This window comes from Phyllosticta capitalensis, assembly GCF_038381095.1.
Source record: "Phyllosticta capitalensis strain CBS 128856 chromosome Unknown BKA78scaffold_11, whole genome shotgun sequence".
NCBI lineage: Eukaryota > Fungi > Ascomycota > Dothideomycetes > Botryosphaeriales > Phyllostictaceae > Phyllosticta > Phyllosticta capitalensis.
In genome coordinates this window covers 762,836-785,334 of record NW_027117449.1, presented here as the reverse complement: position 1 = coordinate 785,334, position 22,499 = coordinate 762,836, and the positions used below count along the sequence as shown (strand labels likewise).

General features: G+C 55.9%; 10 protein-coding genes across 10 annotated transcripts; 3 read left to right on the top strand and 7 right to left on the bottom strand.

Annotated features, from left to right (window-relative positions):
* Positions 1–272: 272 nt before the first annotated feature.
* Positions 273–1,528, bottom strand: BKA78DRAFT_41097 (uncharacterized protein). The gene is made up of 5 exons (XM_066893146.1): positions 1,172–1,528; positions 1,088–1,113; positions 858–1,032; positions 528–666; positions 273–477 (listed from the first exon to the last, which is right to left on the bottom strand). The coding sequence occupies exons 1-5, from the start codon at positions 1,346–1,348 to the stop codon at positions 365–367; spliced, it is 630 nt and encodes a 209-aa protein (XP_066739747.1). The 5' UTR covers positions 1,349–1,528; the 3' UTR covers positions 273–364.
* On the top strand, positions 1,417–2,422 carry BKA78DRAFT_41108 (uncharacterized protein). The gene has a single exon (XM_066893147.1). The coding sequence runs from the start codon at positions 1,709–1,711 to the stop codon at positions 2,384–2,386; it is 678 nt and encodes a 225-aa protein (XP_066739746.1). The 5' UTR covers positions 1,417–1,708; the 3' UTR covers positions 2,387–2,422.
* Positions 2,423–2,712: 290 nt separating this feature from the next.
* On the bottom strand, positions 2,713–3,293 carry BKA78DRAFT_41094 (uncharacterized protein). Its single transcript, XM_066893145.1, has one exon. It carries the CDS (start codon positions 3,194–3,196, stop codon positions 2,804–2,806), a length of 393 nt encoding a protein of 130 aa, XP_066739745.1. The 5' UTR covers positions 3,197–3,293; the 3' UTR covers positions 2,713–2,803.
* A 1,180-nt stretch (positions 3,294–4,473) lies between these two features.
* Positions 4,474–6,599, bottom strand: BKA78DRAFT_325083 (uncharacterized protein). Its single transcript, XM_066889341.1, has 2 exons — positions 5,844–6,599; positions 4,474–5,782 (listed from the first exon to the last, which is right to left on the bottom strand). Exons 1-2 carry the CDS (start codon positions 6,151–6,153, stop codon positions 4,899–4,901), a joined length of 1,194 nt encoding a protein of 397 aa, XP_066739744.1. The 5' UTR covers positions 6,154–6,599; the 3' UTR covers positions 4,474–4,898.
* On the bottom strand, positions 6,600–7,637 carry BKA78DRAFT_325082 (tetrapyrrole biosynthesis, uroporphyrinogen III synthase). The gene has a single exon (XM_066889340.1). The coding sequence runs from the start codon at positions 7,615–7,617 to the stop codon at positions 6,643–6,645; it is 975 nt and encodes a 324-aa protein (XP_066739743.1). The 5' UTR covers positions 7,618–7,637; the 3' UTR covers positions 6,600–6,642.
* A 347-nt stretch (positions 7,638–7,984) lies between these two features.
* BKA78DRAFT_257171 (augmenter of liver regeneration) lies at positions 7,985–8,646 on the top strand (the record flags this gene model as incomplete). The annotated part of the gene is made up of 2 exons (XM_066885160.1): positions 7,985–8,109; positions 8,175–8,646. 2 exons carry the CDS (start codon positions 7,985–7,987, stop codon positions 8,644–8,646), a joined length of 597 nt encoding a protein of 198 aa, XP_066739742.1.
* Positions 8,647–9,213: 567 nt separating this feature from the next.
* On the bottom strand, positions 9,214–10,432 carry BKA78DRAFT_257307 (putative mitogen-activated protein kinase; the record flags this gene model as incomplete). The annotated part of the gene is made up of 4 exons (XM_066885173.1): positions 9,214–9,242; positions 9,298–10,027; positions 10,080–10,275; positions 10,326–10,432. The coding sequence occupies 4 exons, from the start codon at positions 10,430–10,432 to the stop codon at positions 9,214–9,216; spliced, it is 1,062 nt and encodes a 353-aa protein (XP_066739741.1).
* A 2,656-nt stretch (positions 10,433–13,088) lies between these two features.
* Positions 13,089–13,657, bottom strand: BKA78DRAFT_356534 (uncharacterized protein; the record flags this gene model as incomplete). Its single annotated transcript, XM_066892074.1, has 2 exons — positions 13,089–13,210; positions 13,627–13,657. 2 exons carry the CDS (start codon positions 13,655–13,657, stop codon positions 13,089–13,091), a joined length of 153 nt encoding a protein of 50 aa, XP_066739740.1.
* Positions 13,658–14,464: 807 nt separating this feature from the next.
* Positions 14,465–16,338, bottom strand: BKA78DRAFT_299385 (P-loop containing nucleoside triphosphate hydrolase protein; the record flags this gene model as incomplete). The annotated part of the gene is made up of 2 exons (XM_066887048.1): positions 14,465–14,621; positions 14,678–16,338. 2 exons carry the CDS (start codon positions 16,336–16,338, stop codon positions 14,465–14,467), a joined length of 1,818 nt encoding a protein of 605 aa, XP_066739739.1.
* A 540-nt stretch (positions 16,339–16,878) lies between these two features.
* Positions 16,879–22,433, top strand: BKA78DRAFT_299384 (urea carboxylase; the record flags this gene model as incomplete). The annotated part of the gene is made up of 2 exons (XM_066887047.1): positions 16,879–16,882; positions 16,969–22,433. 2 exons carry the CDS (start codon positions 16,879–16,881, stop codon positions 22,431–22,433), a joined length of 5,469 nt encoding a protein of 1,822 aa, XP_066739738.1.
* Between the last annotated feature and the right edge of the window lie 66 nt (positions 22,434–22,499).

Here is a 22,499-nt window from a genome sequence, read left to right as displayed (position 1 = left end):
TTGGAGTCAGAGAGCAGAGTCACAAAAAGTTCATCTAATCTTATCGATCGGGCGCTAGCAACACTAGCGCGCTTCACAGAGCTGCGGTGCATCACTGCACTTCCTTTTTCATCACCGACTTTGTTGTCACGCAGCATCCTACCATTGGAACAAAAACAAGTGCTTGAGATGTTCAGCTGAACACCACGGAATCTGCAACATCATGTTTCAATTCTGATATGATCGTCGCTCCACGAAGCATGATCAAAGTTCCATGGACTGCTTCTCATTCATCTTCTCACTCTTCTATTGGAATTTCTTATCAAGCACTCATTTGCTCCTAAGACATGTGCCAGTCTATGGTCTTGTCCACGCAGATACCTCTCTAGCACGTATCCAACATGTCCGAGAGAGCCGACTTCTCAGCCGACGTAATGGTCAGATCATACACCGACTTGACCTTAATCCAAGCCTCTGCATAGGTGCAGTAAAAGGATTCTTTTCGCGTCAGTTTCTGAAATACAGCCTTGGAACTACGGCAAACTCACCAAGCGGGGGCTTCCACTCATCCGGGCTGCGGTCGCCCTTGGATTGATTCACGTTGTCCGTCACGGCCCACAGCTGCGGGTTGTCCAGGTCGTTGGCAAAGTTTTGGCGCTGAGTTGCTGTCCACGAGGACGCGCCTGACTATTCCTGATGTCAGCTTTCGGGAGCCAAACGACTATCCAGGGCCGAGACACCGCGGCAGAAGAGATCCTCCAATGTGCTGGAAAAGCCTGCAATCTTCCACTACCACAAGAGAATCTGCAACTGTTCACGCGGGCCACCCGCAACCAATTCTATCCATAGACTTCGACAAACACTGGAACCCCACGTACCTGCCAAGCATTGGACAGCGGCACCATATGGTCGATATCGACATCCGAAGCAGCAGTCCAGGTTGCGCCATCGTAGGGGCTCACCCAAGTGCCACTGGTGGCCGCGCAGGCGCTGCTCGTCTCGACATTGGTACCATCACGCTTGAGCACCGTCTCACGAGTATTGCAATTGCCGCTGGAACGAATATTAGCTTCTGTCCTTTCCCCAGGCAAGCAGACGCCCGACAGACCTGATGGTAATCCAGTGGTTGAACTCCTGCAAATCATTCAGTCCAAGGCCACTATTTGCCAGTTTGGATTTGGGTTGGCCTTACATCGCGGCTGTATCCAGATGACGAGCCTCGTGCTGCCACTGTCAAAGCCGACAGCTCGCTCCTGGCTGTCGATTCCGAGGGAATGCCAGGAGGAGATGGCTGAGGAGCGGGAGCGGGCAGGGCCGCAGCCAGCATCGGAGTCAGCAGGGCGCTGCCCAGAGCCAAAAGAAGCTGCATATCTGTCGACCGGTGCTGTTTCGAGGCTGCGGTGCTGAAATGGTTGTGAGAAAGTCAACCACACATTACCGGCCGACGAGCAGTTTATATGTGCTCGTCTCGGGCGCACGCTTCCCCAGGCGATCTCCGAAGCCGTGTCGCAGCAAACGAAATATCTGGGGCGCGCGAGAGGACAGGTTCGTGTCCGCTGTTGTTCCTGTCCCTGGGCCGGTTGCACGAGCGATGACGGATGGGGAAGGTGGTTCAGGCGGCTAGCTAGGCCCACTGTCCAAACATGGAACCAAGCCTTACACTGCTGTCCAGTCGTCGTCCAGTATCAGACGTTGCATTTGGCACGATGAAAAACAAAAAGAGAGTGGAATGATTGGAGGTAAGGGAAAGGTAGGTCATTCATGTCTATTTTTTATCTTTCAACTGTCTTCGTCGATACCCTACATTTCTCACCTCGCGCACCTAACTTGTCCACCCTACTCGTGCAAACAAGCACGGCACCAACCTATCAAGTCGACAACCCGCGCACCTCCCTCCTACCCGCCTTCCCATTCGCCCACCACTCTCCCAGTCGCTCCCGTATCGCGGGCCCTGGTGCCAAACACACCAACAAAACCCACATTAAAAAGAGATACGGTCTTGGCATGGCCCGTAGGCAAAAAGGTCTTGGCATTCGCTTCCCCAGCCAGTGGCCACTCGCGCCGCAACGTGGTGCAGAGGAACGGGCCGGGGCCTTTTGCCGCATGCGGCAGCACCGCGAGGTTGTCGTGCATGGACGGGCGGGGCGGCGGAGCGGGAAGGGGGCCATGCGCAGGTATGCTTATCTTTGAGCGTAAATTGCATTTTGGGAGAGCCGGCGACCCGGCGGCCGAAGTTGCTTATAAGCGAAAGAGAGCGCGGGGTTGGGGTTGGCCGTACCGAGCTGTTGTCCTCCGAGATGTTGTGGAAGTCCTAGCGAGCGTGGTAGATTTGGGTGGCATTGATGTGGAGGACTCACTCTGGAGCTTTGCTCAAGTGATGGAAAAAAGAAGACAGGAACCTTTTTGAAGAAAAGTGAGAAACATCCCATGGCCAGCCCGCTTACCATTTCCAGTGGACAGTCTCGTGTCCATGGACGTCATCAAGGCACGACGACACGCTTGCCCAAGGTCCGCGTGTAGAAGATCATGGGAAAACGGGGTCGAAACCTTTGGCAGCGGCCATGACGCCGGAGCCGGTCGAGCTGACCCGCATGTGCACTTTGAGTTGAACCATCGAAGCCATCGAAGCCATCGAGCGACATTGAGTTGCTCTTCGTCGCGGCGCACGTCGACAGTGAGGAAGTGTCGCAAATCAAGACGAGCAAGGAGTTGTCAAGACATTGAGAACATAGCCCTAGACAACAACAACAAACATCAAAGGCGCGTCTTGAAACGGCCCCACCGCATCGACACTGAAGGCCTGGTCTGTAGCATAGAACAGTCGTCAGTGGTAGTATCGAGACAGGACGGTTTTCAAAGCCAGCCAGCCCCCCTTGTATATCCTTCTCCCTGTCTTTCCGTTGCCACTTCGGGCACCATGTCTTGCCAGGACAAGTCTAGCAGGTGATTTCGGTCGACCTTGTCTTCGTCTCTTTCCAAGCTTTGCGCATGTGGCTCGACCAGGCGCGACCGCGACCGCTCGAGTTGGGGACATCGCGGCCATGAAAGGCCTGGATACATGTAATGGTTCGAGACGGAGTACAAGAGAGGTGTTGTGCTGATCTTCAAAGCTGGGGGGGCGCAAGGGAAAGGGCAGGATACGGTGGCTGGGCTCCATTCTGCTTCGAACAGATTGAGTCGTTTTGCTTTGTCGAGGAAAGAGACGACGGGTCGGCATGGACGCGAATGAGCGCGGCTGGAAGTGTGTAGCGAACTGTAGGAGTAGGTCAATATCGCAAGGTGACGTCAAAGGGTGTCGAAGCCTCGAGAGCGTGAAGCGGAAGTCCAGCAGCCCTCCATGTTTTGAATTTTGTTTGGTGTTGACATGTAAGCTGGTTTTTCGCACTAGATAACAATGTTAGACTTGTTACTAGTAGTAGTATTCCGCATCAAGGTACAGTAGTAAAAAGACGGCAGCACAACAACAACAATAACAACAGACACATCATGAAGGCGCTTCAGCCAATCGACCAACCAACCGCATCTCATCCGCTGTACCTCCCTGTACACCTCCATCCTCACGGTCCCGCACAAGGCGAACACACGCAACGAAAAAGGACACCCTCAAGGAGTGCAAAGAAGCAAAGTTTCCAAAGATTCCTGGCCGATCCCGAGGGACCAACCAGAGCGGTCAGGGTTGTGTAGTTTTCAACCAGCAAAAACGCAATCTCGGACGAATCCTCACTGATGTGCGTAATGCCCGTGCACCTGGATGAAGAGGAAAAGAAAAGAAGAGAGGGAGGAGGGGCGACGGGGAGGGGGGTTTTTATAGATGGGAGGGGAGGCCGCGGGTGATCTGGGGTAGGGCGGCGTGATCTGGTGAGTCGCTCCGACGTGAGTGAAGATGGGAGGAGCGCTGGCTGAAGCGGGTTTAGCGTCGAATTGTGGTCGTGATCGGGGAGTCACTTGAGGGTGGATGGGGAGAGAGCGAGCTGGTTCGAAGCGGTTTAGCGTTGAATAGTGGTGGTGATCTGGCAGTCACGGCTGGTTGAGCAGGAGGAGGTGCGTTTTGGAACTCTGCGTGTTTGGCTCCGGCCTAGATGAGTGCTGGCTCATGAAGTTGGCCGCAAGTACATAACGCCACGAAGCCCATTCGCTGTATCAAGCGTATATGTAGACTTGCCTCCTACACCTGCTACTACTACTAAGGTTGACTACGAGCAACACCGCAGCCAGCAGCCTAGAATGACATGAGTGGAGGACACTGGGAAGTATCGCCCGACGTGATGGAGTGGAGCCAAGCACAGTTCAGCAACTACTTGCGCGCTTTGAAGGCGCTACTAGTAATATCTATGTTGCCATCATCACTGCCTGTCGTCATGTTATGTCTTTACCTTTAGGTGATCAGCACTGTTTCCTGGCCACCACCACAGCTGCCCGTCAACTCGTCTGATTCCTTGAAAGCCCGTCAGATGGCTTATGGATATGCATGGTTGATGACGCCTCCTTATACACGGCCGGTACCGATTCATTGAACACAATGGAGTGCGGGAGTACCATGAAGTAGGTTAGCCATGATCACTGAAGCCACAAACTTGATTACTGTCTTCAAGTTTTAGTTGATTCTTTGATCCTATGCGCCTCGCTAGCTCAGCGTGTTTAAATGTTGGCCAACTGCGTAGAGAGCCGAGTGCCCGAAGTAGAGCAAAGGCGAATTCTGCCATGTAAAAAGGCAAGCTAGATAACCTTTGTGTTCCTCGACTCCGACGAGAGCGTCCATCAGATGGCGCAAGCAAAGAAGCCAAACCCAGAGAAAACCGCAAAGAGAGACCAGAGCCAGGGCGCCTTTTGGACCGATCCACCCATCCAATCATTCCATTCCATTACGCAATACCCATGTCTCCATCCGTGTGTTTGTCCGCTCGCAATCGCCACTTTGCTCACCACGTCGTCGGCACCTTGGGATACTCATCCGAGCTCAGCTTCAAGTCGTCAAAGACGGTGTCGTCGCCGTGTAAGTGCTGGACGCGCAGCTCGTCCTCGTGCTCCAGCTTCTCGAGCTCCTCGGCCGGCGTCTTCTTGTCGCCATTCTTCTCGTCCTTGGGCTTGGGGTCCAACGCCTTGCCGACGTCGTCGCCGTCGGTGCCCTCGCCAATCAGCAGAATCTGCGCGTTGGCGTAGTTGAGGAACCGGGGCTGCACGGGGATCCAGGCGAGGCCGCGGAACGCGTCAATGAGGTCGTCGGGGAACTCGGGCTGCTGGGGGAGGCTGGCGTTGGCAGGGCCCTTGCGCGTCGGGTTCTTGACGCTGACGGCGAAGCTGCCCTTGTTGCGGAGGCCCATCTCTTGCTGCACCTCGCCGAGCTCCTGCGGGATGGTGAGCATGTAGGCGAGGTGGCCGCTGCGGCCGCTGGTCTCGGTGATGGCGTAGACGCCCTCGCCGAGCGGAGTGACGGGCGACTGGTGCTGCGTGCCGCGGGTCTTGGTGTCGTGGGAGGAACCGGCGAAGAATTCATCCTTGAGCTGCGCCATGCTGGCGTTTGCCTTTTCGACAAAGGCCATGAATCGGTCGTTATGGCTCTTTGGCAGCACCTTCTTGGGCAGGGCAAAGAGTCGGTTGTTGTTGGTGTCCTCGATGGCACCGTCGGTCAGCTTCGCGCCCTTGGGAAGAGGACGAAGGACAAAGTAGGAACGCTGGAGGTCTTCGGGGCCCTCTGGGTCATCGATGCCGACGCGGCTGCGAGTGAAGAAGTAGATGATTCCCTTTTCGAGGATATTGGAAGGCTGCTCCTTCTCACGCTCAGAGGACTCGACGACGGCACCGTCTTAGAGAGGGTCAGCTCGGTCACTTGAAGCCAGTATTGGGCAGTGTGCTCATATCCTCACCCTGCTTGGTTTCGGTCTTCTCGCCATTTTCGCCGTCGACCTTTTCTTTCGGCTGCTCCTCAGCATCGACTGCGTCCTTCTGCTCGACGGCTAATTCCTCAGTGGTCTCCTCGGTAGCCTCCTTCACCTCGACAACATCATCCAGCGTCTTCTGCTTCTTTTCAGGAGCAGCATCCTCAGAGGACGCATCCTTGGAAGGTGAGGTAGGGTCGGCCTTGCGCTTCGTGCCCTGAGGAGACGTCTTATGCTCGAGCTTGTGCGTACCGTTGCCGTTCTGGCTGGAAACAGGCTCCTCTGCAGCGGCGGCCATCTTGACTCTTGATCTGGTCTAGGTAGTGATGAAGTGGTTGCGATAGATCTTGGAGGCGTGCAGAAGAATGGCTCGACTGTGGATGCCAATGGAAGATATTTAGAATATAGATGCGAACGAGGCTTGGGTGAGCTGTGTGGAGGCGAGGAGGAGGGTTGTTGATGGTGGGAGGTTGTAGAAGAGTTGAGACGCGTCTCTTTAAGCTTCATCGCGCTGACGTCATTCGCGCGTCTAGGTGCGACTCGACTTCATGTGCCATCGGCGCCACAACGAGGAAACAAGCACCTCAATCAGGCTTGGATCATCTTGTGTTTGTGAAGATGCGAAATTCCACCCAAGTACAGTATCGTTGCTTGAGAGTAAGTTTCACAAGGGCTTTCCCGAAGTGAGATGCAACCCATTGACCAATGCTACGACAAGGCTAATCAAAGGTGACGAGCAGAAAGTGTAGCCACCAGAGGATGTGTTGGATCTAGTGTGAATCGCCGCTCATAGCGACTTGGAAGCCTCGACTCTATTTTGCATAAACTCTTCTATGGCACTGCCCACTCCTTCCGGGCTCGGCTTCTTGGAGCAGACGTCCGGCTCATAATCAAAATTCTTGGCCAGATAATCTCTCGTGGTAGGGCCAATGGTCGAGATCCAAGTCGTGGTAGGGGCATCTCTCAAGCTGCTGGTCAGCTTTCCCGTGGCCTGGTCCACGAGCCCCAAGCTCTCCAGCATGGCTCTACATCCAGTGGGCGAGAAGACGACAACCCACTGCTGGCGGACGCCGGCCTGCTCGTGGCGCTTGACCAGCGCCGTAAAGTCTGCCCGGAACGACTGCATCTCGCCCGTCTCATACACGACGACTTCGTCGACGCGCGACCGCTGGTCCGCGGGGAGCTCGGCCGACTGCAGCGTCTTGGGGATAATGTCTCTACGCTGCTCGCCCACCAGGAACAGAATCGGGAGCTTCGCGCTGCCCGAGCCCGCGCTCAACTCGTTGTAATGCTTCAGGATCAACTGCGCCAGCACCTCGCCGTTGCCACTCTCCTCGCCGACAATGGGACAAGGGAGATTGAGCGCGCGAAGGCCGCGGGCAGTCGCAGGCCCGACGACGTACAGCGGCAGCGTCGCGGGAAGCAGCTCGCCCAGGTCCAGCTCTGCCGCCTCTGCGCGCAGCTCTTCGACGACATGCGAAAAGGCCTCAACCGCCCTTTGCGATGTAAAGATGATAGCACCATACTTGGCGCGAGCGGAGTCCTTGCTGAAGCCTCCATTGACTATGTCGGTCCGCAGGTTTTGCAACGCGTCTGGGCGGAAGCGGTGTTCCAGAACGGGAACGAAAATGGGGTCGAAACGGGCATTGCGGGCGGCGGAAAAGTAGTCTTCGTAGCCGTCGGTCGGGGTGGATTTGGTTTTTAATAGGAGAACGGGAACCTTGTCGGCGGCGGAGGTGGGAGACGACGATTCTGCGCTCATGGTGGAAGGAGAGCGAGAGGTGTTGGAATTGAACAAAAGTCAACGGCGGTGGGGTCGCGGACAGCTGCGGGATGACGATGTTTGAGCTTCAACTGGCTCCAAAAAGTGACTGCCGAAGCTTGTTCGCAATAGCTGCAAAAAGTCGGCTACGTCTTATTTGACTCGGCAAGGCCCGCTCCGTCTGCCTTACCACGGCCGCACGGCCCGTCTCGAAGCATGTAGAGCACGGGAGAGCAACCGTCTGACAAATGGGAAATCCAAACTGGCATCCATGCCATTGACCTTTGGCGAATACCCCATCCTCTCGCGGTTCCTGTGCGCGGTCGAGAAGAACACCGGAGAGCCTGCGCAGCCAGAGACCACCGCCATGGACAACAACAACACCACCACCACCGGCCGGCGAGACGATGATCACACGCCCACCGCGGCAGCCGGGGCAGACGGCCCCAAGAAATTCCCCAAAGGCGTCGTGCTGGGTGCGGACGGCAAGCCGTAAGCTCCTAACCACACCCACGACCTCGAACCGGTCTGTCTCTAACGCAACACCATGCCGCAAGCTGCCGCTCCTGCACGTCCTTCGCCTCATGGGCCGCCATAACCAAGTCGCAAACCAAAGGCGCAAGCGCCGGCACAACGACAGGAACCGCGGTTCCCTCGACCTTCTCGTCACAACCGTCGCCGCCCGCCGACTGCCCTCCCGACGTCGAAGCGCTCGGCCGCAGCACCTGGACGCTCCTGCACAGCATAACGGCGACGTACCCGACGGCGCCGACGGCGAGCCAGCAGGACAATGCGCGCGGCTTCCTGCGCAGCTTCGCGAGTCTCTACCCGTGCTGGGTGTGCGCCGAGGACTTTCAGGATTGGATGAAGACGAACACGCCGCGCGTCAGCAGCCGCGACGAGTTTGGCCGCTGGATGTGCGAGGCCCACAATGCCGTCAACGTCAAGCTGGGCAAGGACGTGTTTGAGTGTTCGAGGTGGGAGGAGCGCTGGCGGACTGGCTGGAAGGATGGCAGATGCGATGGCTAGAGCTGCTGCTGTGGGTGAGGGAGAAAAAGAACATGGAGATGGATTGTACGATATTTACGGAGCATGCATCACCACTCAAAGAAACATGGACCACGGCATTTACAAGAATAGATGTTGGATCGTGGTACAAAAGACGCTCCTCGCTGTGGGAGCGATTGGCCGACTACGCCTACAAGAATAGACAAAGGCAATGACCGAGGGACGGAAGAAACCTGACTCGGCATGGCAGGCGATGGGAATCATGGAGTTGCATCACAGATTTCAATTTTGGCAAAAGGGCCTCAAGATGAGTCAATTTTTCCTCGAGATTCCATGCCGATCCGAAAGTTTTCATCCGTCTGCTTCTGCTTCTGCGGCTGTGGTCCCGAATACTGTCCTGCCGTTGGGCGTCGTTATCCTCGGGGCTGTGGCCCGCCCCGCCATTCATCCATTCACCATGTCCATTCCCGTTCGTGTAGAGCAACGGGTGTTCTTTCTGGACAAGATGATTTGAGGACCATTTGTCCTGGTCTTACAACTCTTCCCTTCCAAGGCCTTAAACAGGCCATGTCCGTGACGTTGGGGAAATCATCGCATAATCTCTTGGTAGATGAGCACTGGTCCTTGGCGTCAGCATCATCACGTCACGAACAAAGACCGATCTCGACTTACTCTTCAGCTGCTCCTTGGTAAGGCTGTCCTTGTTCTTGTCAAAGTCAAAGAACTCCTCTGGAATTGGGTCGGCAGTCGGCTCGTCATCGGGGTCGTGGTACGGCTCGAGGTATGGATGCTTGAGAGCCTCCTCAACCGTGATGCGCTTGGCGGGGTTGAATGCCAGAAGGCGCTCGAGAAGGTCCAGAGCCTGTTCTGACGTCTTGGGGAACATGACCTTCCAAGGAATCTTCTTCTTGAAAGGGAGGGAGCGAATGTACTCGCGCGCGCGGCGAGATTTGATGCCGTAGTAGTCTTCCATGGTGGGGGTGCCGAGGACGTCGAGGATGAGGGTGAGTTGGTGGTGGTAGTCCTTGCCAGGGAAGAGAGGCTTGCCGCTCAGCATCTCGGCCAGGATGCAGCCAACGCTCCACACGTCAATCGCCTTGGTGTACTCCTTGAAGGTGAGCATGATTTCAGGCGCACGGTACCACCTAGTGGCAACGTATTCGGTCATGAAACCGGAGTTGTCTTCGGTCGATGCGGCCGAGCGGGCAAGGCCAAAGTCGCAAACCTTGAGGTCGCAGTTGGCATTGAGGAGAAGATTCGAGGGCTTGAGATCACGGTGGAGGACGTTGGCCGAGTGCATGGCCTTGAGGGCGCGGAGGGTCTGATAGATGAAGTACTGGCAGTGGTCGTCGGAAAGCTCCTGGGTCCTGATGACGCGGTGCATGTCCGTCTCCATGAGTTCCTGCATGTTGTTAAATGACCAAATCCATAAACTCAGGCCTGATTTCACCAACCTGGATAAGGTAGACCTCGTTGAAACTCTCGTAATTTCTCGGCTTCTGGATGTCTAGGATGGAAATTATGTTCTCGTGGTTGAAGTACCGCAGCAGCTTCATTTCTCTCAGAGTACGCAGGCAGAACATGGAATGGTCGAACGGCGTGATCTTCTTGATGGCCACCTTTTGGCCCGAAGGCTTGTGGATTGCAGAGCTGCACTCTATTAGGGCTCGCAACTTTAGACAAGCTCGAGATCAACTCACCAAACGACGCCATAGGCACCCTCACCGACGACATCTTGAATATCATACTGCTCGGAGACGTTGAACGAAATCTTCCTCGATCCACCCTGGGCAGGTGCGCGCGACATTTTGATGGTAGGGGTGGGGTTTTTGATTGAATGTTGCCTTGATGGAGGGGCACAAGTCAGCAGCTGGGTCAAAGAAGGTGAAAAGGACGGATTTGGAAATAAGAACGAAGGGTGGAAAGGTGAAGGAATGTAGCGTGAGGGCAGCAGATAAGAAAGAGGAAAGGAGTCCGAGCGTAATCATGAATGAGCGCAAGTAGCTATTGTCTCGATTGTGAACCCAGAGGTTCACACTGACTTCACATTGGGCCATGCGGCACGGTACAAGCGAATGAAACATGGGACAGCTGCAGATATTGGCAATAGAACGCTGGACCCCCGGGGTCTTGGAAGCGGCGCATGAAGCACGGATATGGAGATTGAATGTGGAGTCGTCAACCAGTGAATGAAGCCAATGTGACATACCCAAGATTGCGGTGCGACCCTCGTCCTGGGTGACACGGGAGCGAGAATCTATGGCCCGAGCCGCCGTGTCTCTATGTCTCGTCTACACAGGCGGGAGCTACGTGTGGAATCGGCGCGTCGCAGTACCAAGAAGTGTCTCTCCAATGCAGAGCGGGTAGGCAGGCACGGGGCGGCGGGAGCGTGAAGAAGGCGGGAGAGGGTCTTGGTGGCGGCGGTGGGCGGTTGTGGTGTGGTGAGGTTCAGCAGAGGGAGGGCTGGCGGGGTAGACGGGATTGAGATGGAGGATTTGGGTCGGAGTGGCTGCAGCTGGTCAGCAGTCGGTCTCGTCGACGACGTCTTGTCAAGAGTGTCTCGGTGTGTCGACTCACCCGGTGCGGCGCTACGACAGCACCAGGGGTAGGCGCTGGCGGGGGTTCCAGGAGGTCGCTCAGTCGCTTGGAGACAGGAGTCGGCGGCGAGCCAGCGCGGCGAGAAGTTGAGGAGAGAGAAGACGGCGGTTGACGGCGGCGAGGAGGAAGAAGAGGAGGGCGGTGGTGTTGATGGGACGGGAGAAGAGAGCGAGGGAGAGAGAGCGAGGGTGGTAAGGTGGAGGCTATTGCACCTCTCGTGGTTATATGGTGGGGAAGTTTGGGCAGGCCAATCCGTCGCATGGATGTGCCGCCGCACTGAGCACCGCCATTGGCTGAGGTGCGCGCACCCATCGTCTCACGCCTGGCCTTTAACCACGACACCACGCCCACCAACAGGAACTCAAGCCAACACCATGAAGTGATGGGTCTGCATCACAAGAGTGTAGTCCTGCGCCTGATTTCTTGTCCTTTTCCTTGTTTTGTTTTCCTGTCCTCGTCCTGCCTCAGGCACCTCGTCTATACAACACCCCAATACGGATACCCACCCTCTCGTCCTTGACCCGCTTCTCACAGGGCGATCAAAGGTGTAGGGCAGGCAATGAAACCTGCCATCGACCTTGCGCTTGTTTGACGTGCGTTACAGCGCGACGCAGCGGGCTACAAGAGGCCCCGTTCCTCGCCGTAGCTAACAACGTCGTCGGCGTCGACGTCAAACATTTGCCGCACGTACCCAAAAATCCCACACTTCCAGAAGCCTTCCGTCGTCCGCCAACCGCGCACCGTCTCGTCTCCTGGAGACACGAGAGGAAACAAATCTGTCCTCCCGGCACCTGATGAGGCATCGACTTTTGACTTCAATCACCCCCTTGCTACCACCTCGACGAGGCTATTCCATCTTTGTTCCTCGACTCCACGTCCGTCTCTACCGCCGCTAGCCCATTTCCTCTTTCGGCCTCTGCTGTATCCTTCTTGGTCGCTTTGCATTGCGCATCCCCCAAAAGATGCCTCCTGCCCATCTCCATCGTGTCCGCATTTGTCATCTCCAGACTCCAGATACCTACATGTACCCTCCCTCACCCACTTGGTCGCTGACCCTGCGTCGATCGACCACCTGGGCACCAAAACCTAGCTCCTCCTCTTACCAAAACTTCGGATACAGTGCCATGCCGAGGCGGGTGGAGCATCCCAAGGCCTTTGGCCGTCCTCTACTGCGTCAACCACCATCCCACGCGTTGCAAACCCCATCTCACCGCCTGGTGCTGTCAGTAAGACGGACGGACGGACAGGTAGACAGACGTGCCAAACAACAGGTTTGCCGTTCGAATCATGTTTAGCCCTCGGCCGCAATGCGCCCATCGTACGTAGTAGACGCCGTCTTGAGGTGTAGCTGGAACAGGGGCTGATCCTTCATCGGCTCGACTCCTACTGCTGCTGCTGCGGCTGCTGCTGATGGCACGGGAAGACTGCAAAACCGGTGACAATCTGACATTCTGTTCTGCCTTGACGGGACCGAGGCCGAGGTCGACGTCGCGGTCGCCTCGGGCTGTCCCTGTCCCACCATCCGGCTGACAAACTGGATGCCTATATTTCGTTCAATCCGCGCCGCCGCCGCCGCCAGCAATTGTGTCCCTCGAAGAAAATGACAGGGGAGAAATCAAAACACGCCTGCCTCAACCGCGTGCCCGCCGTTCTTCTCTTGGTCCACTCGGATATGCCGTACGCCCTCTCGTTGCTCTGAGCCGCCTTCGTTGCTCTGAACCGCCCTCGCCATCCAACCATCGATACACCCCTTCAACCCCCCAACTGACCCAACCAACCCAACAAACGCTTCACCTCAACTTTCCCGCCCACTTCCCTTCAGTAAGATGGCCTCATCGTCCCCAGAGCCATCTGACCGAAGCTAGTCAGGAAGCCACCAGCGACCCCTTGGGCGGGTACTTGGTGCCATCAATCTCGACCTTCGGGTCGCAGCCGCACCACTCGTCAGCCGGCACGTCGGCCATGACGGTTGGGATGTGGTTGCCGCCTGCGCAGTTGTTAGCGAGTGGAAGTCAGTTGGGAGGCGAAGAGAGTGCGTTGGTATTTGTTGTGGGCAAGGTGGGGGTCATGAGAAGGCTCTCTGCGAATGCATGTCGGTGGCGTCGATGTTGGAGCCACCGTCACACTCAAAAGGGATCTCGCCAGGTAGATAGCGGCGCAGTAGATGGGACAAAGTCTCGTCCCAATAGTGATCATGCTTGCGGCGTCCGCGTCCATCGGGAGGGCAAAGAAATGGCTGCGAGAAGAAAGAGATCAAAGTACGTACAGCCCCACCAAGTCGTCTTCTCTGCATCACCTTGTCAGCTGCTACTCCAAATCTTCGAGACGATCCAATGGAGGGATGGATAAGATCGTGTCGATTGAGATGAGGGTTGGAGGTTTAGGTACGCGAGGGAAGCTTACGGCACGTGTCGCAAGTCGCCTTTTTGCACATTTTGAACGATGTTTGCGAGAGGTATAAACTCAGAAATACGCTAGTCCGCGTATGTAGGTATACAGGTAGCCGGCAAGGTGGTGGTCAAGCAGACGAGGCGTGGTGGTAGTTCAGTCGGTATCGGCAGTTGGTCCAGACAGACGATCGGCAAAGTCGAATCGCTGTATCAAAAGGCTGAAGTCGGTTGGTGGCGCGAGAGAAAGATGTCGAGAGCGCAGTCAGCGGGGCGTTCTGACCTTCTTTTAACCACGTCCAACGGGCGAACCTGCCAGCTGCTGCTGCCGCAACTGACTTGGCGCGTGTTTGGGGTCTAGACGTCGTTGGTGTGGTTGCTGAGTGCTCGGGCGCGCCTGCCCACGCTGATTGGCTGCATTGGTCGCCGATGAGGTGCTCGGCCGGCTGTGGTCGCCGTTCATTATGGATGTTGGTAACCATCCCCGGGCTTTTGCTCCCATGGCTATCCGAAGTCTGTAAGGGCTTCTTTGACAAGTGCAGTAGTGTGGTTGCTCGTGTGCGATCAGAAGTGTTGCGAGAATGCGGTTCGGATTCGGATTTAGCTGGTTGCACTGTATGATTTTGTTCGGGCTTCGATCATATTCTTGATTACACCCAAATGACACAACCTCTAAATCAGAATGTCTTACATGGTGTCTTGACCAAACTCCTACTCTACAACGAAATTTTTATGGTCGCCAAATCTAGACCATTTCTCCCCGTCAATGATTAGGAAAATGTGCAACACCCAGTCTGCCATCTTGTTCTCATTCCACAGATGCACCGGGGTATCTATGCTCTGAACAGACAAAATCAATCGTCAAAGGTAATCTTCGTCGCCGCCTTCATGTCCGTCGGGTCCTTGTAAAAGGCACCGTACGCATCGTGGCCCTTCTTCTTGACCGTCGTGCCGAACTTGAGCAGCTCCTGTGGCACAGGCTGGTTGGCGCCCTTGAGGACGTTGACAAGACTGTCTAGACATTAGCATACTGTTCGCAAAAATCGAACTCTGGTTCTGGCACTTACGCTCCAGCCAACCCCTTGTCGTGCTCCGTAAACAGCGTAATGGCCTTGCCGTCCTGGCCCGCACGACCGGTACGTCCAATGCGGTGGACGTAGTCCTCGGCCGTCAATGGGAACGTCACGTTGATGACGACCCTGACATCAGGAATATCGAGACCACGGGCAGCGACATCAGTCGCCACGAGAAGAGACACTTCACCCTTTTTGAATTTCTCGAGACTGGCAGTGCGTTGCGCCTGGCCCAGGTCGCCGTGAATGCCCGCGACCTTGAAACCCTTCATGCGGATGAAGTTTTCGATGCGCGTGGCCTCCTTCTTGTAGAGGCAGAAGACCAGGATACGGTCATTCTTCTTCGCGCCGGACTGGTGCTCCTTGAGCAGTTGGAAAAGCCTGCCCTCCTTGTTGAACGGCTCGACGACCTCAACAGTTTGCGAAATGCGCGTGTTGGCGCGCAGCTCGCCTGAGGTGTTCTCTCCAATCATGATCTTGACGGGGGACTTCATAAAGGTTGCAGCAAGCTCCTGGACAGACTTGGGCCATGTTGCCGTGAACATGAGAGTCTGGCGCTCGTTGATAGGACGAGTGCTGCTGATGATCTTCTTGATTGCGTCCTCGAAACCCTTGTCAAGCATACGGTCAGCCTCATCAAGAACCACAAAGTCGGCCTTGCTAATGTCCGCGGCTCCTTCGTCGATGAAGTCGTTCAGACGACCCGGGGTGGCGACAAGAATGGTGGCCTTCTTGAGCGCGGCGCGCTGGTCATCCTTGGGGACACCACCATACACGCAGACGCTCTTCAGGCCGGCAGAGCCTGAAAGCTTCTCAATCTGCTCATGGATCTGGCATGCAAGCTCGCGAGTGGGTGACACAATGACCGCCTTGATGCCCTTTTGCTCACTCTTCGGCAGCGAAGTGATGTGACGCACACAGGGCACACCAAAGCCCAACGTCTTTCCCGAACCAGTCTCTGCCACGCCAATCATGTCCCTGCCAGCAAACAAAGCTGGCCATGCAGCAGCTTGTATAGGCGTCGGAGCAGCGAAGCTCTTGAAAGGGGCGCGCAAAGATTCGTCGGTAATTGGGAGGTGGTCAAACGATATGATTGGGCGGAAGTTGGCAGCGGTCTTCAAGGGGTCGGTAATGGTGATGAAGTGCTTCGACAAAAAGGCGTCAATCTCGGATTGGGGCAGAGCAGAGAGCGCGGCGGCTTCGACGTAGCCAGAAGTGGCTTCGGGCTTGGAAGAGACGCCATTGGTTTCCACAGGCGCATCCTCCATTTCCGTGTCTTCAGAGCTCTTCGATGCCTTCTTAGCCGCCTTCTTGGCCTTCTTCTCGGCCTTTCTTGCCTTCTTCTCGGCTTCGTCGTCTTGTCCAGCCGGCTCTTCAGCAGATTGTTCCTTGGCCTTTTTCGCGGCGCGCTTTGCCTCCTTTCTGGCCTTTTTGGCGGCAGCCTCAGCGTCTTGTGCCTCAGTGTCCACCTCCTCAGTCTCAGAGGCGCGCTCCTTCTTCGACTTTTTGTTTGCCCTCAATTTCTTCTCCTTCTTGTATTTGTCCTCTTTGGACGCCTTGGGGACGGCGGAGTCGCCATTTTCTTCGGTGCGGCTCTTTTTAGAATCCGGGTGCCCGTCGACGGCGGCGCTCTCGTTGCGACTTCTCTTTCCCATTTTCAAGGCGTACAAGAGAAAGGCGTGTGGTGGTGTTGTGGTTGCGCGCGTAGTAGGAAAAAAAGTAGACGAGGGCCCTGGCTGTCGGCGTTCTCAGGCGCCGATTTCTTGTCTGTGCGCCAGTCTCCGGAATGGCTTCCGTCCCCCGGCCCCGGGCCCTCACGCCTCGGTCTGCTACTTGACCGCCGGCGACGCTCCCCAACACCTACAATGCCGCCGGCCTGGCCGAACTATAATGTTGCAGCAAACATGATTGGATCGGCTCCAAGAGACGTCGGTCGACCCTGAGGACTCCTTGTGCTCCTCCTATGAGGACCGGCCGGCGGCTTGACCGACTGCCCGAAGGCCCTGCTGGAGAGTGCCTCCCGGCAGGAGAATGGCCCCTCATGAATTTAAGCACTTGATAAGAGCAAACTGGTGGTGGTCTTAAAAGAGTGCATGCAGTCTTGGATGCGGCTCGAAAAAGAACTGTCCCATCTCTTCAGCATACCAGTCGGAGTTTTGTCCCGATTTGCAGCATCTTCGAGCTTATTTGCCATCATGGGTACGTGACAAATGGTCTCACATGTCTCCAGGCTGAGTAGTTCGATTTTTTGGAACGACTTGACTGACGACCACTTCTTTTTTCAGGCTCCCAAATCCAAGACACCTGCAGCCCTCTTACCGTTTCCGAATGGCGGACGGCCCAAGAATCTGGGAACGGCCTGTCCCGACTTCTGGCGCTGCGTGAATCTGAGGCCAAACTCAACTCCAACGCCTGGATCACTCTGGCCTCTCCGACCCAGATCGAGCAGCAATGGGCCTATGCCGAATCTCTGCGGTCGTCCGGCGCTGCTCCCCCACTCTTCGGTGTCCCTTTTGCCGCAAAAGACAATATTGATGTGGCAAGCTTCCCCACGACGGCCGCTTGCCCGAGCTTTGCAAGTGGACCAGTTGACAAGGACTCTACCGTCATTGCCCGTCTGAAGGCCGCTGGTGCTATTGTGCTCGGCAAGACGAACCTCGACCAGTTTGCCACAGGCCTAGTCGGCACCAGGTCTCCTCATGGTCCTGTGGGCAACTCTTTTGATCCCACGCGAGTGAGTGGTGGTTCGAGCTCTGGCAGTGCTGTTGTCGTTGCTAGGGGCGTCGTCCCCTTCTCCCTGGGGACAGACACCGCTGGAAGTGGCCGTGTTCCTGCCGGACTGAATAACATCGTTGGCCTGAAGCCTACGAGGGGTGCTGTCAGTACGACCGGAGTGCTTCCTGCTTGTCGCAGTCTTGACTGCGTATCCATCTTCGCACTCACAGTCGAGGATTCCGAGACCGTTTTGTCAGCCGCAGAGGGATTCGATCCTCAAGACTCGTTCTCGAGGACCAGACCGAGTACCCGTAGTGCCTCGACAGGACGACGCTTCGCCATCTGCGACAACCCGCCATGGTTCGGGAAGACAGAACAAGCTGCCGCCTATGCTAAGGCTCTAGCACAGGCAAAGTCTCTCGGATGGGTTCTCGAGCCTAGAGGTTTTTCTGCGCTGTTCAAGCTTGCCAGTCTCTTGTATGAAGGTCCTTGGGTCGCTGAACGCTATGCTGCGATCAAGGACTTCATCGAAGCACACGAGGATGACATGGATCCCACCGTTCGTGAAATCATTCTCAAGGCCAAAAAGTTCGACGCCGTGGATCTTTTCGAAGCCGAGTATCTCCGCCAAGATCTAACTCAAGAGATACAAGAAAATTTTGATGGGTTCGACGCCATTCTGGTACCCACTGCGCCAACTTTCCCTACTTTAGAAGACCTCGTCAAGGAGCCGATAAAGGAGAACGCCAACCTCGGTACGTACACCAACTTTGTCAACTTCATGGATTGGTCCGCTCTCTCTATCCCTGCTGGCTTCAGATCGGATGGCCTGCCATTCGGCATCACTCTGATCTCTTCCACCTGGGAGGAGCCAAAATTACTCGCCCTTGCCCAGCAATGGCTTATGGGCACTCCTCGGTCCCTCGGCGCAACCAAGATTGAAAGAGTCGAAAAACCGAGACCTAATGCCGTCGCTGTGGGCGAGCCGGAAACGACCCGTCTTGTGGTGGTAGGTGCTCATCTGACGGGATTCCCCTTGAACAAAGACCTGACGTCTCGAGGAGCAACACTAGAGACGGCGACAACAACATCTCCCAGCTACAAGTTTTACTCTCTCAACACCGGAGGCAAAGTGAGGAAACCAGGGCTCAAGCGTGTCTCCACTGGTGGTAGTGCCATACAGGTCGAGGTCTGGAACTTGCCCACCGCAGAAATGGCTAGTTTTATGAAGACCGTAGCCTCGCCGCTCGCTATCGGTTCCTTGGAGTTGTTGGACGGCAGCTGGGCCCCTGGATTCGTCTGCGAACCGTATGGCTTGGACGACGCGACTGAAATTACCTCTTTCGGGGGGTGGCGGGCTTTCATCCAGTCTCTCAATTCCGATTCCAAGATCAATGTAGCCAAACCTGGGCATGTCTCTACCAAAATCAGCGGAATAAAATCTGTTCTCATAGCAAACCGCGGCGAGATTGCCACCCGAATCATCCGCACTCTACACCACTTGGGCCTCACAGCTATCACAATTCACTCTTCTTCCGATGCTCGTTCCCCACACGTCCGCAACGCAGACATCTCGCTTCTCCTTGACGGCTCTTCTGTCTCAGAAACCTACCTCAATGGCTCGCAGATCATATCTCTTGCGAAAAGTGCCGGGGCAGATGCCATCATTCCTGGATATGGCTTCTTGGCCGAAAACGCCGATTTTGCCTCTGCCGTTGAGGCCGAAGGCATGATTTGGGTTGGCCCTACGCCCGAACAGATGCGACAATTGGGTCTGAAACATCTTGCTCGCGATGTGGCCATTCAAGCTCGTGTTCCCGTAGTGCCAGGGAGCAAACATCTTCTCAAGAGCGCCCAGGATGCTTTGGATGAAGCCGGCCGCATCCACTACCCAGTAATGCTGAAGAGTACTGCTGGTGGTGGTGGGATAGGCCTGAAGCGCTGTGACGACTCCTCGTCGCTTCTTGAGGCGTTTGAGAGTGTTCAAAGATTGGCTCAGGCGAATTTCGGCGACGCGGGAGTCTTCGTGGAGCATTTCATCAAGCATGCTCGCCACATTGAGGTGCAAGTCATCGGCGACGGGAAGGGCAATGTCACCCCAGCTGGCGAACGTGATTGTTCCTTCCAGCGGAGAAACCAGAAGGTCATCGAGGAGTCTCCAGCTACGTTTGTGCCAGCCGATGTTCGTGCAAGGATGCGCAAGGCCGCCGTTGACCTTGCCTCTGCCGTGCAGTACCGCAATGTTGGCACCATCGAGTTCATCTACGATGTCGACACCACAGAATTCTACTTCCTCGAGGTCAACACTCGTCTTCAGGTCGAGCATCCAGTGACGGAAGCAGTGACAGGACTGGATCTAGTGGAATGCATGCTCCGCGTCGCATCTGGGGAAAGTGAAGACATCTTCACGAACGTACCGGTGGGCTTTGAAGTGAAGGGTCATTCCATCGAAGCCCGCGTCTACGCAGAGAGCCCGCTCCAGAACTTCCGTCCCTCTCCAGGTCGTTTACTGGATGTCTCGTTCCCTGACAGTGTGCGAGTCGACACTTGGGTTGAGGCCGGCACGGAAATGCCATCGTCCTATGATTCCCTGATTGGCAAGATCATTGCCACCGGAGAAACTCGAAGGGAAGCAATCAAGAAGCTTGCTGTCGCCCTGGACAGCACAGTCATTACAGGAGTGGAGACCAACCTGGATTACCTGCGCGGTATCGTGGACTCTGAGATGTTCGACTCTGGCGATTTTACGACAACGTCGCTCAACACCTTCCAATTCGATACTTCCCTGATTGAGGTCATCGATCCTGGCACCTTGACGACGGTCCAAGACTACCCCGGCCGCAAAGGGTTGTGGCACATTGGCGTCCCACAATCCGGCCCTATTGACGATTACTCCTTTCGACTGGCCAACAGACTCGTGGGGAACGACCCCAGTGCTGCCGGTCTCGAGTGCACTGGTCAGGGCCCGAGCCTGTTCTTTCACTTCGACACCATCATTGCCGTCACAGGTGCCCCTGTTGAGGTGACCGTTGGCAAGGAAAGCGTTGCCCAGAATACAGCCATCAGGGTCGCTGCGGGGGAATCGCTCACTGTCGGCACTCCCACTGCTGGTTATCGCACTTACATTGCTGTTCACGGCGGAATCGACGTGCCAAAAGTCTTCAGCTCTCGTTCGACGTTTGCCCTGGGTAAAATAGGAGGCCACAATGGTCGGAGTCTCAGAGCAGGTGATCTGCTTCCTGCGGGGTCTTTGACGTCGACAAAAGCCTCCGAGATTGCTGGACCCTCCATCCCGCTCCCATCCGGGTCAAACAGTGTTTGGACCCTTGGAGTCGTCCCCGGACAACACTCGGCTCCCGAACACTTCACACAAGGAGGCCTCGACACTCTTTTCAGTGGCGAGTGGATCGTTCACCACAATAGCAATCGGGTCGGCATTCGTCTCAATGGTCCCAAGCCACAATGGTCCCGAAAAACCGGTGGCGAAGCTGGTCTCCATCCGTCCAATATCCACGACAGTGCCTACTCTATCGGCAGCGTTAGCTTCACTGGGGACGAAGCTGTCATCCTTACTTGCGACGGCCCGAGCCTTGGCGGCTTTGTAGTCTTTTGCGTTGTTGCTTCTGCCGAGATGTGGAAGCTCGGACAAGTTCGTCCAGGCGACAAGGTCAAACTTCAACCCATCAGCGTTGACGAAGCGCTCGCTCTGGAAACCGCCCTCGAAAATTCCATAACCAACCTCGACCCGCTGGACCACAGGAACATTGAAATCCCTACCAAATCTAGTCTGGCTGACCTGGACCCACTCCTTGGGAACATCGGCACCGCAGGCCGTACGATAACTGTCCGTCAAGCAGGCGACCATTCGATGCTCCTCGAATTTGGCACAGAAGCAATCTTCTCTCTTCAGATATCTTTCCAAATCTTCTCCTTCATCGCCCGCCATAGAGACCTGCCTATCCCGAACGTCCTCAATCTCTCTCCCGGTGTCCGCACCCTCCACGTCGAATACAGCCCTGGCACAACGCCCTCACAAATTCTCTCTGCCCTGCGCGCGCATGAAGACTCCCTCGGCGCCGAAATCCCCTCCTCGCTTCCCTCCCGCACCATCCACCTACCACTCGCTTTCGACGACTCCGTGTCTCGTGCTGCAGTCGCACGCTATGCTGCCACTATCCGCGCGACCGCCCCCTGGCTGCCAAGCAACATCGACTTCCTCCAGCAGCTAAACGCACTTGACTCCCGTGACGATGTGAACCGCATTTTCCTTGACGCGACCTTCCTCGTCCTCGGGCTGGGCGACGTTTTCCTTGGAGCACCTTGCGCCGTACCCCTAGATCCACGCCACCGTCTCTTCGGGACAAAATACAACCCATCTCGCTCCTTCACGCCTCGCGGCTCTGTCGGCATCGGTGGGCAGTACATGTGCATCTACGGCATGGACTCTCCCGGAGGGTACCAACTTGTGGGCCGAACAGTGCCAATCTGGGATGATGTTCTTGCCTCCGCCGCCTCTCAAAACGCCCAGCCATGGCTCTTCCGACTCTTTGACAGAATCTCTTTCTACACGATTCCTGAGGCCGAGCTTGATTGTGCCATTGCGCAGGGAAAAGTGATGGAACTCGTCAAAATCGAAGAAGGGAGCCTTGATCTACACGCGTACGAAGCCTGGCTCGAGCAAAACAAGGACGACATCGAAGCTGCTCGCGCTGCCCGGTCTGAGGCGATCCGCACGGTGCCCTTCATGGAGGAACTTCTCCAGCCATACCGGCCGCCCGAGACAGAGCGTCGGCTGGTTGAAGAGGAGGAAGTTGCGGGAACCAAAGTGAAGAGCCAGATGCCTGGTCGGTGCTGGAAGTGCGAGGTCGACGTCGGAGACGAGGTGGAGACTGGAGATGCGTTGGTGTGGATTGAGTCCAACAAAATGGAGATCAAGATTGCGAGTCCTGTAAAGGGGAGGGTGGTGAAGATGTTGGTTGGGGAGGGGGATGTCGTCGGGCCGTTCGATGATTTGCTTATTGTTGCGTCGGAATAGACACCGTTGTGTCGGGATAGACACCGTTTTTAGTACGTTTCTGATTTTTGACGATTTGGGGAAATT

Excerpts from the sequence above, each read along its gene's own strand:
- BKA78DRAFT_41108 (XM_066893147.1), top strand. The coding sequence starts at position 1,709 with ATGATTGGAGGTAAGGGAAAGGTAGGTCATTCATGTCTATTTTTTATC.
- BKA78DRAFT_41094 (XM_066893145.1), bottom strand. The coding sequence starts at position 3,196 with ATGCCGACCCGTCGTCTCTTTCCTCGACAAAGCAAAACGACTCAATCT.
- BKA78DRAFT_325083 (XM_066889341.1), bottom strand. The coding sequence starts at position 6,153 with ATGGCCGCCGCTGCAGAGGAGCCTGTTTCCAGCCAGAACGGCAACGGT. Across the intron at positions 5,783-5,843 it reads GAAGACCGAAACCAAGCAGG|ACGGTGCCGTCGTCGAGTCC; the intron begins GTGAGGATATGA and ends ACCCTCTCTAAG.
- BKA78DRAFT_325082 (XM_066889340.1), bottom strand. The coding sequence starts at position 7,617 with ATGAGCGCAGAATCGTCGTCTCCCACCTCCGCCGCCGACAAGGTTCCC.
- BKA78DRAFT_41097 (XM_066893146.1), bottom strand. The coding sequence starts at position 1,348 with ATGCAGCTTCTTTTGGCTCTGGGCAGCGCCCTGCTGACTCCGATGCTG. Across the intron at positions 1,114-1,171 it reads CATCTGGATACAGCCGCGAT|GAGTTCAACCACTGGATTAC; the intron begins GTAAGGCCAACC and ends AATGATTTGCAG. Across the intron at positions 667-857 it reads CGCTGTCCAATGCTTGGCAG|TCAGGCGCGTCCTCGTGGAC; the intron begins GTACGTGGGGTT and ends CATCAGGAATAG.